Source organism: Passer domesticus, chromosome 4, assembly GCF_036417665.1.
Source record: "Passer domesticus isolate bPasDom1 chromosome 4, bPasDom1.hap1, whole genome shotgun sequence".
In the NCBI taxonomy this organism is placed as follows: Eukaryota; Metazoa; Chordata; class Aves; order Passeriformes; family Passeridae; genus Passer; species Passer domesticus.
The window spans coordinates 57619372-57636076 of NC_087477.1; the positions used below are offsets into that span (position 1 = coordinate 57619372).

Below are 16705 nucleotides of genomic sequence, written 5' to 3' on the forward strand. Positions count from 1 at the left end.
CTTAGGCACCAGTGTGGTTGGGCTGGATGGGAGACCATGAATTTGCTGCATTTTAGCTTATATCTATAACATGGGATATAGTGGGAGTTCAGGTACCTTGCTTCTTTTTCTTGGTGCACTGTTGACAAAAGTCAGATCAGGAGAGTTTGTGTTAGCCTTGTCTGAAGAACTGACTCAGTCACTTCACTCCCTTGTGCTGGAGTTTCAGAAAACTTCAGAGTTTAAGTGTTTGGCCTGAAGTCCATGCGGTTGGTGTTTGGGTTATGTTTGGACTACTGTCACTGCCAATGCACACTGCAATGGTGTGGATGGTTCCTGTGGGGCAGGAATTGTCAACACCTTCTTGTGAGTCATCCTCTCCAATTAAACCCCATGTCTCCTTTCTTCCTAGGCACAGCAGAAACCTCTCACCAGGGTCTCACAAGCAAGGTTTTCAGCACCAGGTTATCCAGGATGCTCTTGGTTGATCAGCTTTGGTTTCTCCATCACCCTTTCCACTGGATTAGTTTATGGGTGCTAGAGCATTCAGGGAGTTTGTGTAACAGAGGTATGGCACAAGCTGTTGATGATTTGGACCCCAGCTTGTGTGAAGACAAAATTACACAGGGATGAGGCTTCTTGCAGTTAGACCATAGCTGAAACATACTTGTCTGTCGTGATCAGGGCTGAATTATGGAACAGCAGTGGCAGCCCATTATGCAGTATTTTTTTCTGATGGGCAATCTTAAGTGCTTTGTAACATTATTCTTAGTTTCATTCTGACAATGCGTCCACTGCTTCTGCACTAAAGTAAAACAGTCCAAAATATGAGGGGTGCTGGAAGTGGGCAGGGAGGGGTCCTGCTCTGTTTATTTGTGTCGGGCCTGGGTCACAACCACTGTGACTCTGCAGATTCACTTTTTTCCCGTTTCATGCCCAGGCATGTGAAGTGACACAGAAGGCGGGGCATTTTTAAGAACACATGCATAATAAATCATAGGATCATAGAATGGTTTGTGTTGGAAGGAATGATAAAGATCATCTAGTTCCAGTTCCCCTGCCATGGGCAAATATATACATATTTTTTTTACCTTTGTAATTGTTTTATTTAGATCACTAGAAGAGAGGTGAAAAAATCCATGCAGTTGTCCTTGCTTATGTTTTGGCTTTACATTTTTTTCCTATGTCAGCCTGGATAATTGAAATCCTTGAGGTCAATGTTACTTTCAATTTGTGCTTTGCTGTGCAAGGCAGGGATGCTGCAAGGAGAAGTCTCTTTTCAAACCCTTGTTTTAATTTGAATTTCAAGTGATGTAGATATGTCTCTGTTGGCCTTGAGTTTAACTGAAGGCTTTTTTTATGAATGGTAGGACCAAGTTAAGGCTGCCACAGGGTTTTGGATCTCCTTGCTCTGGCTCTTGGGATGTGCTGCTCCTGAAGCCTCGAGTGCAGACTGTCCCTCAAGTGTGGAACAGGATACAGGGCAAAGATTGCCCTGTGGCTGCCAGTGTTGATACCAGCCAGAATTGCAGCCCTGGGTGAAATTTCAGCAGCGACCATTGCTCTCATACCACCCAGTGGTTAGCTCATACTAGAATATCAGACAGTAGATATCTGTTTCATAAAAGAGGCTGTTCAAACAGAAGAAACTATTTTCTCAGTTTCCTGTGCACCCAGTGACACTACTTTAATGGCACAAACTGTACAACACACATTATTCATGTCTGTTTATCTCTCTGGGTTTTGGCCTTCAAATTGTTTCGGTATCGTACGGCTGCACGGATGTACTCGCTGTCCAGCACAACTGAGAAGGAACATAAATCTGTAGTTCACCTTGGCCTGCAGACACTGTTGAGTTCACTTTCTGACTGGTTATGTTAATCAGGTATCCCACTCTTCCAGCTGCAAATCAGGCACTGTGATTAATACTCACAATGAGAGAGCTAATTATTGCTGGCATGTAGCTGTTTTAGGTTTCTCTCTTTTCTGGGAGCTAAATCCAACCATATGGAAAAATGTAGCTTGAACACTATAAATATGATTCCACTTAGACAGTCATCTCTTCTGTTTTCTGTTATCACAGCAGTGTCAGCACAAGTAAAACAATGAAAGTGAAGAGATGCTATTGCAAATTTTATTACAAGTTTGAGGTCTTGGGACTTTTTTTTCCTTCTTCAAGGACACTGTGTTAATCTGAAGAAAGAGGTCTTGATTTGTGTTCATTTATGCCTGCCACAATTATTTAAGAAATAGCTTCAGTGATCATACTTGAAGAGCTCTGGTTCTTCTTTAACTATTTCTGGCAGCGCTAGAAAGATATGCTTTGTGCTTTGTATCATGACAACTTGTCTTCTCCAATAAGCCACATCTTAAACTGTGTCAGTCCTCTCTACTTTCAAAGTAGCTGTCTTCTGTTCATTGCTGTTGGAATGAAGCTGTTGACTGTGTGTCTGCAGTACAGCCAGCAGCAGCAAGTGAAGATTTCCACAGAAAGAGAAGGCTGTAGCAGCAAACTACAGATGGGCACCAGGCAGTGACTGAATCCAAATAGCTAAGAATCTTTGGGCAGAGCCACTTCTGATCTTCATATTGATCTTCATATTGATCTTCATAGAGCTTTCCAAATAAAAATACCACATGCATTTGAGAACCCATTCACAAGGCTGGTGTTCTAGTATCAGCCACTGAAACTTTACTGACACGGGAAAAACATGGCCAAAAGAAATAAAATGAACAGGAGTGGGAATATCTCTTATCACATTCTGAATCTTTGCAAGATTGTTGTAAAGCAGAGACTGTCTTCTGAGAACAGCAAACAGTTCTCCCCAAAGCCACTTCTCTGTGTTGGGTTTTTAGACTATTTTAAAGCTATTTTGTTAAGCATTCATAGGCTGGATTAGCAAATGTGACTTTACTGCAAGAGAGAGATGTCAAGGATGGGTATCCAAAACACTGTGATGAAGGTGTTTAGGTGAGTAGCAAGAGGAAAAGGCCTTTGTGCTTCCCATGAAATCTAAAGGAAAGCATCCTGCTAATCCCTATTCTGCTTCCCATGAAATCTAAAGGAAAGCATCCTGCTATAGTTTAGGGTTCTGGGGGAGTGAGAAAATCTGGAATGAAACAGAAAAATACCTGCTGCAATGGAGGCAGAAGAGCTCTTCCTTTCTTTATATGACTACTCTTGCAGTCTTGCCTTGCAATGGATGCCTGAAATAGCTATTCACTGGTCTTTTGAAGCAGTTGACCGATCTTCTCTTCCATAAGAGTATTTTCTTCTGAGATGCTTCATTTTGCTTGTGGAAAGTTTCAGAAATAACTTCTGTTACAGCCATTCCTATCCAAGCCTTAAAGCATATACATAACACTTATACAGTTATCAATATGACAGAGTTTGGTTTGGGTATTTTTCCCCTCTTTAAGATAAAAGTTGTCAGAAGCAGGATGAAGTAAATTATGGTAAACCATAATCTAGTGCCAAAAAAAGGTTCTGATTCAATTGTCTCATCAAAAGTCAGTATCATGATAGAAATTAAACTGCTACTCAGAAGCTGATACAGAGAGCTCGATGACATTTCCGCTTTCTGTCTCAGGAACTGCTTCCATAATAATTTCTCTTCCAAGTGTTCTGTTCAGTGTGCTACTTCTTTTTGTGACACTTAACCCACTAGCGTTGTTTACTGTATGTATTATGCATTGCCATTTGTGCATGCCATATATTACGAAGAGCTTTCTGTCCCTAAGGGTTTCTGCAGCTATTTCTGTGAGTTTGTCCTACAGGGCACTTTCATGAAAGTCATCAGTTAGCCTTCACCATGAAGAAAGGGATAATAGTAACTGAAAGTAGGCCAAGCTCATTAGATTATGATTAAAAGCAATTTATTTTTTTTGATGCACTGAATGTGGTTCTAGTGGGTAGCACTGGGCAGAAGTGGTGCTGGTGAATTCACAAGTGCTGTGTCCTTGTTCACTGTCTTTTCAGTTGTTTTATAGCTTTAATTGAATACTGACTCATGAAGACTACAGTGACCTTTAATTTTATTCAAGTGACTTTCTTTCATGAGTCTTAAAAAAGAAATGCCATGCATGGTCCTGCCTTTGTTGTCTAGGATGAATCTAGAACAGATATTTGGAAGCATAACTACGTGTGTTTCAAAGCAGGCTTGTAACTTGCCCCTTATAATGCTGTATCTTGAGCTCTTTTGAGAACATGTGTTTCTCCACTAGAAACAGAGGATTTTCCCCCAGAAGAAGTTTAGAACCTACCTTGAGGTCCCCAAGATGAAGAAGTCCCAGGCTGGCCCAAGGACCTTGGCATGGGGTCCCAGCCCCTTGGTGGGAGCTCTGCAGTCCCTCCTTGACTCTGGTGTGGCTGCAGGGTCAGTGGGATCCCCTACCCCGCTTGCACCTCTTCCTCTGTCAAGACAATGACCTGCCTATTTTAGTGTCTCAGCTGAGCTGGAATAGCAGAGTTGGCAACTTCATCTCTGTGGCTGAATTTGAAAACAATTAATCAGTTCAAGTAGTTAATGGTCTGTAAAGGCGCCGCATGTGGCCTGGATTCCTGCAGCCCCCAGGTGTTCAGCTCCCACCTGCAGCCCTCCCCTTATGGTTTGCTCTGGTCTCTGCAGGCACAGTGCCATGCTCCACATGTGACCACGTTGGTGACCGGGAGGGTTTTTCAGGAGGCAGAACTGGATAAGGTGCCTTTTATTTCACTAGCAGACCCAGAGAAGCTATCAAGCCTCACCCTGCTCTCCTTTGTCAATCAGAGGCAAGTTGGAAAATACAGATTGTAGCCTCTGGCTTAATTAGCCACCTGCTATTCTTGTCCTCTTGCATCCACAGCAACTATTGATGCACATAAGACTACACACAAGGCTCAGGCTCTCTATTTTTCCTTGACCAGCAGTACTCTTCCCATGTAAGGTGATAACTCACCTCCTTTGAAGCACACACTGGCCTTTTTCCCTCTTGTTAATAATCATCCATATTTCACTGGTCACCATGATCATCACAGGTTGTACTCCACGTGATTCCTCGGAAGCAGAGAATTTCCATTAGTACGCATGATTTAAACACAACTTGCTATCATGTCTCTCTTTCCCTCCCTTCTCCTTAGATGTAAAGGAGCATCCCACTATGGCCTTACCAAGGAGCGGAAGAGGCGTTCCCAGGACTGCTCTCCAGACCGTGGCTCCAGCTTAGCAGTAGCTGCCCTGGGCCCTGAGCTCTCAGCAGCTGCAGCCATTGCCTTAATGACAGATGAGCCAGGGCTGGTGAACCCGGCCTTCAGCCCCACCTCAGAGGACAGCCAGCTGGGCAGCAGCCCCGGAGACCTGCACCGCAGCAACCGCAACAGGAGTAAGTGCCAAAAATGATGGCTTCACAGCCTGCAACAAATTCATTGTTCTCTTGAATATATGTCACTGGAGGATTAAAAAAAAATTTAAAAAGAAAAAGGGGTGGGGGAAGTCAAAGCTTTCATTTTTCATGGTTTATCAAATTGTGCACTCAGTGACCCAATAGATTTGAGGTGAAAAATAATGGCTTGGCCAGGGTCAGTATCAATCTGAAAATAGACTAGCTGTACACATGTAAACTGGAAATCTTTAGAAATATTATTTAGGTAAGTCAGCTCTGTTGGAAGATTAAATGTTATGTGTGATGGGCTAGGGAAATGGTGTAGCTGGGTAATGTGTTTCCACTAAATCTTGGTGGCCCAAATAACATCCACAGGCATGGGCACTACCCAAAATCTTGTTGGGAAATGTGTTTCACATTTGCCAAGTATTTTCAGGGGAAAAAAAAACCAAAAACCCTAACAATTGCCTTAGGAGCTTGAGGAACATCTGCCAGCTTCTTGGGAAGGTGCAGTTTGGAGGAGCTGGTCCTGCTGAAATAACAATAGTCAGGGGACAAGCTGCATCAGGAGACTTAGCCTTGATCTTTCACCTTGTGACACTTCACCTGTCTCTGATGAGTGTCATGTTTGAAAAACAGGGCCTGGCTAAAGCCAGAGTCAGAAGTATTAATGGTGAGTTCAAAGCATGTATTTGAGGATTCTGCAGCTGAAATGGAAAAAGCCCACCTTGTGTGCTGCCAGTTGCTTATTGGGAAAATGGATGAAGGGATGAAAATATTCTAGGAAATGAGAAGCATTATCCTTTTGTTGTGCCAGGGTTTGGAGAGGTGAGGAAAGGAAGGGTGCGGGAGCAGAACACCAGAATCTCAATAAATTCTGTCAGTTTTATTGAGTGTAGAGGCCACAGTCTGGTTTGAGGGAATGTTGTATTATTAGATTACAATATTTGGCTAGCATGCAGAGCTGGAACAGACAGAACAGCAACAGCCATGAAGATATCTTTAGCAGGATGGAAAAGAGTGACATGTTTTGAAAGTATTATGACTTTTCTTTTGTAGTGCTGTACCCGAGTCACAATATGGGAGCTTTTGACCCCTCCCACCTGATAATATTTAAAATTTTTGACATGAAACAGTTGGCAATCATTGGTGGCTTTAGAGTAATTTCCAGGTTTTGAGGCAGTAGTAGTAGAGGGGATTTTTTCAAGAAGAGTTTTAATGACTTCCAGCTTTTTTTGGTCAAACGTATAGCTGAGGAAGGGCAGTGTTTCTTCCTTTTATATGTATTTTTCAAAGAATTGCTGCTGATTCTGCCTTGATGGAAGATTATTCTTTCCAAAGCTACCACACTCACAGGAGATTTCTCCATGTGGTTGGCAAAACAGACAGGAAGGAGGCAATTCGAGGGTGTGGGACTGAGGTAGGGTGATTGTACCCAGATTCAGGTGGGTGCTGCCTTGAAGTACCAGCAGGACTCAGGGGCAAAGGTGAAGTACAGGCAGTCCTGATGTTGATGTTACATCCCACCACATGCCGAGGGCTGCAGAAATGCTGTGGTTCTAGACAAGAACTGCTGAACTGTACTGATTTGGTTTTTTCCCTGCCTTTGCAGCTCGACACTTTGAACGTTCCACCATAAGAAGCAGATCTTTTAAAAAAATAAACAAGGCGTTCAGTGTTCTTCGAAGGACAAAAAGTGGAAGTGCTGTTTCCAACCAGACTGACCGGGAAAGGGAGAGTGTTGGAAACTCTACTGCTGGAGAGGAAGGTAATGTTCTGTTCACCTTGTGTTATCACTCAAAATGGGGAAGGGAGCCCTGTCCACGTGGGAGCTGGATATCCATGTCTGACGTGTCTCTCTTGTGGTGGGCTGTGAGTGATTAAAACAAACAAACCAGAAAACACAATCTTTCCTTATTTTCTTCTTTCAAAAGATGTTACTGACTGGCAGGCAAGAATGTTGCTGGGGTGTTTGGGACCTCATGTAGAGCTGTTATGGTAACAGCCTGCATGCTACAGCCAGCCCAGGATCTAGCCCACGGGATGTGGGATCTGGCCATCTGGGATCTATTACTGGAGCTGTCATTGATTTGCTCTGTAATTTTGTTCAAGCCTCTTCATCGGCATGTGCCTGTCCTTCTAAAGCAAATGGATCACAATAATCATACTATAGAAGAACTTAATGAGTTTTGGCTAATGTTTATGAAGCACTGGAAATTCCCAGTGGGAGGATGGTATGGAAGTGCGAAGTACTGTAATTATTCTGCATTTCTGTGGGCTCCTTTATTACCTCAGCCAGGCAGGTGATGAGGTAAGAATGCTCTGCTCTTAAACAGCAGGGAGAGGCAAGTTTGTCTGATGTATGTCAGGGATGAGGGGTCTGGCAGGTAGTAACACTTAACATTTGGCCTTCTCAAAGCAATAAGCAAATGTTACTAATCAGTTTGGACCATAATTATGAAACCAACAATGGCATTCATGCATCAAGAGGAAGTGATGATAGAGTGGGAATCAATGTCTTAATCAAGGTCTTCACTCAGCTTATTATTCCTTTGCTTGATGCCTCAGCACCTCATGCCTCTTCCCAGATCAAATGTTCAGAATGCAGGCTTTAAGAATATAAAATATCCCATTCCCTTTTGCTCTGTATTCAAGTTCTCATTGAAAAAAGACACAAAATAAACACAAAAGGCTGCCAAATGCTACTTTCAGGCATCATTGTGATGCCATTGTGAATAGTGGTAAATCGGAGAACCATGTTCAATATTCTTCTGCTTTATTTGCTCATTCTTTCAGGAGAGTTTCACTATGTTACTTTGTTCTCGGTACTTACTCTCCTACTTCACATACTTGCTGATAGAGCCAAAATAAAACCTGGTGATTCAAAATCATGAACCTTCTCCATAAAAGGGATGGGAATATACCCATTGACCTGGAAACATAATGAATAATTTTACTATATTTTAGAATATTTTAAAATAATTTTTATTATTAAAATAATATTCTTTTTTTCCCAAGTAAAATTTTACAAGTAAGTTGTTTATATCTCTGTTTGAGCAGGCAGATAGATTTCTGGTTCCATAGCAACTCTTCAAGCCACTGTGAGAAAAGCTTGCCTTTTTTTAGAATGAGTGAAATTCTCCCTGCCTCAAGTTCATATTTTTCAAAAGACATCCCTTCAGGATGATGTACAGACCATTTTCTACCTAAACATATAGCTGACATTAGTAATAGTTCTACTGAAATCTTGGCTTAATGTCCAGGGTGTGCAAATAATCTGGATGTCAACAGCACCTATCCAGTAGCCCAGTGCAGTTCAGATGTTAGCAGAAGCTAGCAGAAAAGTGTGGAGATACCACTGGCCTTTACATACCCAGAAAATGAAAAGCATTGTTGTCTCTGTAAGGGATGTATAATGGCAAACACTGCAGGGTCCACTGACAGTGTCAGGATTGTCAGTCTCTCCTTGGCTCTGCTTGTGGTTTCATTCCTCTGCACCAGCACGCCTGTAAACTTCCAAATGTATTCTGCTGCACTGGAAAAACCAGGTAGGCATATAATTACTTAATAAGCAGTTACTCTTAAGTATGAGATCACGGAAGCTGGCTACCTAAATTACTTTATTAATTACATTTGCAAAGAATGCATTTTGATTACATATTTCTGGAAATTGATCTTTTAAAAATACAAGCAAGTAACTTGAAGCAATGCAAATACAACTTGAACAAAGATTGCAATTCAGTCCTTTGCAATAGTGCTTTGTGTAATGGCATCTCAAAGGCTTTCTCTGTTTCTTCTTGGAGGAGGAAATGAATGTACCTCTTTCTGTAGTAGTTATCATCATCCTGCCAGCTGGGGGTTGGTTTTCTTCTCCAGTTCTGTATGCTTTCTTCTTTTAGTTTTTTTTTGTTTTTTTTTTTAACCTCAGCTGCTCTGAGCAGTCAGCAGCTAGACTTCTGATCAGAGCTGTTGGTCAGTCTTTGGGGATAGCTGCAGTATGCTCTGCCCTGTGCTCACTGAGTCTTACATATTGAAGAAAAGGGAGCCCTGAGTGTCTGTCTCACCATTGCCATGCCAATCTCCTGGGAATGGAGGCACTCCTGTGGAGGTGAATGAGGTGGTTCCTTACTTCAGAGGTCCCCACACCCACTGGGAAATGTGCTGCTGCCTTGCCCAAAGTTTCATAGCTTTGTGTCTGGGACCATCTGAGAAAAGAACTCAGCCATGACTCGATGCCCCAGGAGATCGGGCAGCATTTCACCAACTCTGTGGTGACCACTTTTCCTCACCAGCTTTAGTCAGTGCATGAGCAGAATAAAACTGAGACTATACCAGCCTCACAGAATGATATGAGCCCCTTCTTGCTGATGACCTCTTCTTGATAAATGAGAGGCAAGATCATCTGGCAAAGCTCAATGTGTAATTCATCTGACTCCAGTTTTCAGAATACCCCCATCTTAATTCACATGTCTCTGTTTAATCTGGTTTGCCTGTATTTTGGTCAAAGGAGCTCTGAGAATGAACACCATATCAAGTAACCATGTATTAGCCTTCAGCAACCCTTCATTAAGGGTGTGTAGGTGCATTTAATCTGAAGCTGCTATGTTTGTTGAGCCAGTGCTCAGTTGCAATATGACTGTGGGGGTACAAGTCAAAATAATTGTTTCTGATGAGGGAGAAAAAACATTCAAATTCTTCTTAACTAGAAGCTGAATCTAGTATTGGTTTTGGAAAAAACTGACACCCAGGGATGTTGCAAAATATGATGCATAATATCAAATGTGTTTCTGTTATAATTACAGTAGAGAAATAGTTACAGTCTAATGCTATCTTACACCTGGAGCTGATAGCCATCCTGAACTGCAGAGATTACCTCACAATTTATGTTTATATCCTGTGGTTTGATTTGTTTAAACAACGCTATATGTGTTCATTTTGGATTCAAATGATTCAGGCTTTCTTTGTTTCTCTGTTTTTGTGGCATTTTCAGTAGAGAGTTGTTGGATGTCCAAACCAAAGAAAACGTTAGAGGTGAATGAAAAGTACAAACACTAATGAGAAAATATTTAGGGGGAAGGAGTTGTTAAGATTTTCTCATTTTTAATGCTTTGTTATTTGTAAAATCTCATGCAAAGAAATATTTGTCTCTATATTTGTCAACCAAGCTTGTGATATTTATCTGAGGGCAATTTCATTAGCAGCATTTACAGCTACAAATAGCTTTCCAGGTCTGAAGCAGAAGTGTAGAAAGCTTAAAAGAAAGAGTTTCATTCTGAGATCTGAGGGAAGGTGACAGGGACATGCTTAAGGCACTGATGTATTTAAGATATAATATCTTCTGACTAGATCTACTAGTGTAAATGACCTTGACAATCTACTTAAATGATAAAATATCTCCAAGCAAAGAGTGTTCCAGCTTTGCAATGCTTATTTGTATCACTGTGCTCTTAGTTTGGCTTTACACCTTAAATTGAGTTCCAAGAAGGACTGTATGTATATATATATATATATATATATATATATATATATATATATACACTCTTTCCTCAAACTGATCTACTAATACAAGTTGTGAACCAGCTAATGTTTTAGGAGCAAAGAATTTGCAGGTACAATTAAAAAAACTTCCTTACAGTTTTAGAGTAAAAGAGATGTATTTTTTACTTTCAAAAACATCATTGATTTCATTTTGCAGTCAATCCATTCTAAAAGAAATTTAATTTAGGGTTGCTTGAGGATGGCAAATATTTTTCAAGTCAAACGCAGTCTCATAGTGGATGCAGTTCTACCATCTGGCATTGCTTTGCAGCAGTCAAGACCAAGGCAACCCCAGCAGGCACTGGCAGAACCACAGAACAGGCTTCCCTCTTGTACTGTTCAGTGTGAACCCTGTTATATTTTTGAGAGATATATATATACACATACACATATATAATATATAGATAGATCGATAGATTAGATAGATAGAGAGAGAGATAGATAATATAAATTCTTCAGTGTTTGGAAAAGTATGTGAAGAAAAAGAAGGTAAGTGAAACACAGATGGTATCAACCATTTCATGGCATTAAGGCTCTCTGTATGCAGAAAAAAAGTGTTTTATCTAGCCTCAGGACAAGACAGTGCAGCCCCACCTCTGTCTCAGGAAGGCTGCACCCCACGAAATCCCACCCTGTTCCTATTTTTCTCAGATTTGATTCAGTTGCCATTCTGATTTCCCAAACCAGCTGTTACAGAACTGGTTCAAAGTACTCCACTCTGGAACAATGACCCAGGCAATTTCCCGAAGAAAGAGATTGTCTCTGCAGCATTTCCTCTACTGCAGACCGATGAATTTGTCTGCTGTATATGAGTCACAGCTCTTTAGATACACAGTCAACTCAGCAACAGTTTCGTTTTAGTTTTTTTGGGACTCCTTTGATGAGAGGAATGTCCAGGAGCAAGAAGAGAGATTAGAACTGGAATCACCTTCTACCTGCCCCTCCACTGGAGAAGCATCACTGGAGAATTAATGGAAGACATTCGATCAAAAGGATGGCAAACCTTTGGGGAAATGGCATGATAAATGAAAATCTGTTGAGAAGGAAAACTTGCAGAATAAAGTTCCCCACCAGCACAAGGGCATGTGATACTTACAGACACATTAATTTTCCAAGACTGGGTTACACAAGCTTAATTTAAATTCTGGTGTCCAGATGCTGGGAAGGATGAATGTGTGCTGCTGCAGATGGTCCTATTTGTGGGGGTGAGCTGGCACATTAGTCAGGCTGCCTGATCTAAATGAGGACTTGCAACAAACAGATACAAGCTTTGTTTACAGTGACCTTTGATTAATCTGGACTCAAGAGTCAGAGCAAACATTGCACATTGTCACACTGAGTCCTGGGAATGAAAGCAGAAGCTACGTTCATGGCAGCACTGTTGGAAGGAGCATGATGCACACAGAAGTCAGCAGAAACCTGAGCACTGAAGGAACACTGCCATTAAATATTATAAATTGGGGGGAAAGATAGTAAGCATACTTAAAATTTTGTAATACTTTGTCATGGTCACTGTACTAACAAATACTCAGTGTCCCACATTGTGCCAGATAAATGAAGTTCTCTGTAGAAAGCTGGTCTCTCCTGTGTTGTTTACCATAAAGTAATGTGTGAAAATATTGATAGCATTGCACACTAATGTTAAGAGAATACTGCTTGAGAAAAAAGCCCACACAGTCTTTCTGAATGCAGGTGACATTTTATTATATTGACAGATTCAGAATCCTCCATACAACCCCCCGTGACAAAAACACAACACTCTGTGGGAAAACCTGGAAGAATCACCAAAAACAAGACAGAAAGTTTCCTTCTTTCTAGATTCAGCAGCTCTTCGATATTTAAGGACTGGAAATATAAAATGGTAAAGAAAGGTATGCAATACTCCTGGGTTTTCCTGCTCTGGAAAACCTGACCAAAGAAAATGGAGAATTTTTAAAAAAGAGTGTAAGGGCTGGAAAATGGAGTCTGTGAAAATTGGTACTCCAGCCTCACGACAGAACCTATATATGTGTGAAAGGTACAAGCCTTCAACTAAGTTGGAGTTCCTTCAGCTGGGCTCCTGAGGCCCAGTAATTGCATGCAACCATGTGCTGAAGCAGGGTCTAGCTTTTCTGGGTATGGTCTATACATTAGAAATTAAATTTGAAGACATTGCTTTCTAGACATGGCATCATCATGAAATATGCATGGTAAGTTTTCATCAAACTGCACATAATGTTTGCAGACTTTTTGGTGAAAAAGCAGTTATGAATTTTCTTATTTTAAAAAAGTGTATTTGTGTACTTTATATATTTAGATTGACACACTTACTTTTAGGTTATCAAAATAAGCATTGGCCTTTTACTTATGACAGTCTAGGTTGTTAACAATCCAAGTCTCCATGTAGATGTCTGGGATGAAAAGAAGAGGGAAGACTTCAAGTAAGAGAGCAAAAATTAATGGATCATAGAAGACTTATTTTGGTTGCTTAGCCCATTTGAGGAGAAAATACTTGTTTATTATGTATATTTGATAAAGAACACAAATCAAATGAAGACAGGAAGTGAGGCACTACAGCCTGCTAGCTATGAAAAGGTGGCATTAGAGACTTGCAGAGTGGCAAAAGAAAAACATCTTGGAAAGATTTGGGTTGCTGTAAACTGCACATTTCAGAAGGAAATTAGACATTAAAAAAGTCTGCAAAAAGTCAAATTGAAAGTCAGCCAAGTGCCACTGCAAGTCTTAACAAACCAGGTAAGGCATTGTTCAAAATGCAAAGAAATCTATTTATGTTTATACATACGTAAAAATGTAGGTAAGTCTTGTACAAGTGTAGAGACTTGTTCACTGCCACATTGCCCTGATTTTGCTCTGGCATAATTACAGGTTGAAATAACATGACAGTGTCAATAGCTTGTTCAGTCCACAATTCTCCATGGACAAGAAATCCAACTGGATAATTCCTTTAGAAGAGTTTTTAGAATGAGCTATGGAAAAATGAACATCAGTGTCAAAAAGCATAGTTTGTTAGGATGTGAAGTGAGTTATTAAAATAGGTCTGTTACAGGTCTGTTTTGGTATCTTCAATATATGCATGTATATTTATTTGCATGCAGGGAAGATCTAGGTGTCCAGATTTTCATCTGTATTTTTACACATAACTACACTTATAACCACCCTGAGAGTGTGAAATGTGCATGCTTATTCTGATGCAGGATCAGGCCATTGGTGATTTTTGAGCAGTATTTGTATTGTCTGACTTTAAGCACCTCACTGAGATGCCAGATTTAATTGCCTCTTTTCTTACACAGCAGTGGAGAACATTTGGCACCTCTGGGGTGATTTAGCATGGGAATCACTCTCTTCGGGTGCCTGTGCACTACACAGGAAGTCAGAGCAAGTAGATCACCAAACTGTGCATTTGAGGCCTGGATTTAGATCATGTGAATCCACCCTTCAGGCTAGAGAGAACTGAGCAAATTACAAGCTGAGCAAATAGCATTTAGAAAATAGAGGAGCATAGGGGAAATGAAGCACTTTCCATTCCTGAAACATTAAAGTTGCCTGCAAAACTGTAGTAAACCTGTATTAACACAGAAACTGCTATTACAAGAATAAATGGTTGAGTATTAGGTTGGTGAAGGCTGTGTAGTTATCTAGACAGACTTTTATTGCCTGTCAAGTCTGTATAAAACCGCAAAGTCGAAGTCTGTGCTACTGGTAGGTGCTTTTTACAGACGTGGAGGAGGACAGCTTCCCACCCTGAAGAGCATATGATCAAAGAAGTGGTAAGGGATGCAACATGGTGTTTCTCAATATTTTTTTCCTGTTCTTTCTTTCCCCTTGCCCTCTCTCAAAAGGTTTTGGTGCCTTGCTGGTTTGTTGCCTGCTAATTCGTGGTAGTGAATATTTATTCTATCTCAGATTCTGGTCTATAAAGTTTCATTTTTCACTAACCACTCTTCATTAACACTCACTGTATTTTAATTTATAAAATAGGTTATTGAGAAAATTTGAGCAGTTAATTTTTTGACTTATAGGTTTGTCATATAACCACTGCATTGGATTCACATGCAAAAGGTTTAAATGCTTTCTCTCAGCTTTGGGGAATTCAAAATAATTGAAGGCTGCTATGCCTGTGCTGGAAAATTCACTGCTGCTTTTACTTCAACTTTGCACACTGCTAAATATGGATTAAAATTCTGAATTTACCGAGAAGGAAAGAAAGTGTTAGTGACATGCTGTGAAATCAGACATGCCAGTTGAAAAGTAGGGTTTGGAAGATGATACTCTAATCCAGTGCATTATAAATACAAAAAGGACCCCTGGCCACAATTAGTCCCTCCTCCCACAGCCAGGTTTCCAGGGCCAGCAGAGATCTTTCCCTCCAGGTACTTTGAACACACTGTGGTTTTAATAGACACATCACAGTAAGAGCCACTCATTCCTACCTCCTGGAGTTCAAGCAGTGATGAAAGGAGAGCATAGGTCTGGTAGGCAAACTACTGTGCTTTGGTTTGTCCAAACCTTTGGTTTGTTGTCTTTCTGGTAGCTAAAGATAGATAAAAGGCTTCCTTGGGTGTCACAAGACAAGAGCCCTGTCCTCCACTGTGACACCAAACATGGAGAAAGCAGGGCAGCCTGGGATGCTACCAGTGAGGTAGAGTTTACAACCCAGCACAGCAGGGATGGATGTTTGTTGAGGTGCCCATGCCCATCTGTTCTAGGGCCAGCAAGAAACTGTGGCCTGCTTCCAAGGTGTCTCTTGTGACCAAAAATGTATTTTATTCCTTTAAAATATTGACTTGTATAACTCTTAAGTACATTCAATCTGTCTGGATTACATCAAAGGTTTAAGGCTGTATTTAGTGGGGGAAAGAGGAAGTTTGAATATATTAATTGCAGCAAGATCCCTTCAAGTCCATTTAGCTAGCTTACCTATCTTTTTTTTCCCACTTGGTATAAATCACATCCATGCATAAAACCTAGCTTGACTAACTGGCAGGTACTTGAGGTTGTGCAATGCATGTTTCAACAAAGTAAAGCTGTGTTGTCAAATAAATACCTTACAATATGCATTTTCAGGTTTTCCCAGGTTGTATCACCTGATTCCAGATGGGGAAATCACCTGCATTAAGATCAGCCGTACCGATCCCCATGAAAACCTGGCCATTAGGATCGTGGGAGGCCGTGAGACCCCTTTGGTTCACATTATTATACAGCATATTTATCGAGATGGGGTCATTGCCAGAGATGGAAGATTGCTACCTGGAGACATGATACTAAAGGTACAGTGCTGTGGAGGTACAAGATAAAAATATCTTGACAAAGACTGAGATGGTTGAAGTTGATCAGGATGAGATTTGCAGTGTCGCGTGCAGAAAGCCATTCAAAAGTTCAGAGCACCACCTGTAAGGCACTATGATTTCCTAGCTTTTGCTGACCCAGTGGTAGCTGAGGACACTTGAGGCATGCCAAGGTTGTGCCATGCCTTCTGCTTTGTGTCAGACAGACTTGGCCAAAGGGATTTCCCAGGATCACAATGTGGGCATAACTCACTCAAGCAGTGAATACAAATGCTTCTGGATGGTGTTTCCCAGCAGCAGCTGCATAAGCATCCACCACCCAGCTATGCTTTTCAGGGAACCTTTTGTCCTGGTGCCAGGACAGAGCAGCAGAGTTAATGGCACCACACAGACAAAGCTGTTCCTGCAGGGCACATCCAAACTGCACAATGAAGCTGTGACTGTGGCACGGATGGGCCCAGCCTAGCTCTTGCAGCTATGGCTGGCTGCCCAGGATTTACCAAGGATTCCTGTGAATTTCAGCCCCATCCTGGTGCAGCTCA

General features: G+C 41.2%; 1 protein-coding gene across 10 annotated transcripts in view; it reads left to right on the top strand.

The window, feature by feature from the left end:
- LNX1 (ligand of numb-protein X 1) overlaps positions 1–16705 on the top strand; it is a 120773-nt gene that overhangs the window by 80977 nt on the left and 23091 nt on the right. For 8 of the 10 annotated variants that reach the window (XM_064418153.1, XM_064418149.1, XM_064418147.1 and 5 more), the window contains 4 exons: positions 5099–5340; positions 6953–7108; positions 12594–12749; positions 15943–16145. In XM_064418153.1, the coding sequence (XP_064274223.1) occupies positions 5099–5340; positions 6953–7108; positions 12594–12749; positions 15943–16145 (757 nt within the window). The remainder of the gene's footprint in view (positions 1–5098; positions 5341–6952; positions 7109–12593; positions 12750–15942; positions 16146–16705) is intronic. The other 2 variants (XM_064418154.1, XM_064418156.1) reach the window with 1 other exon arrangement.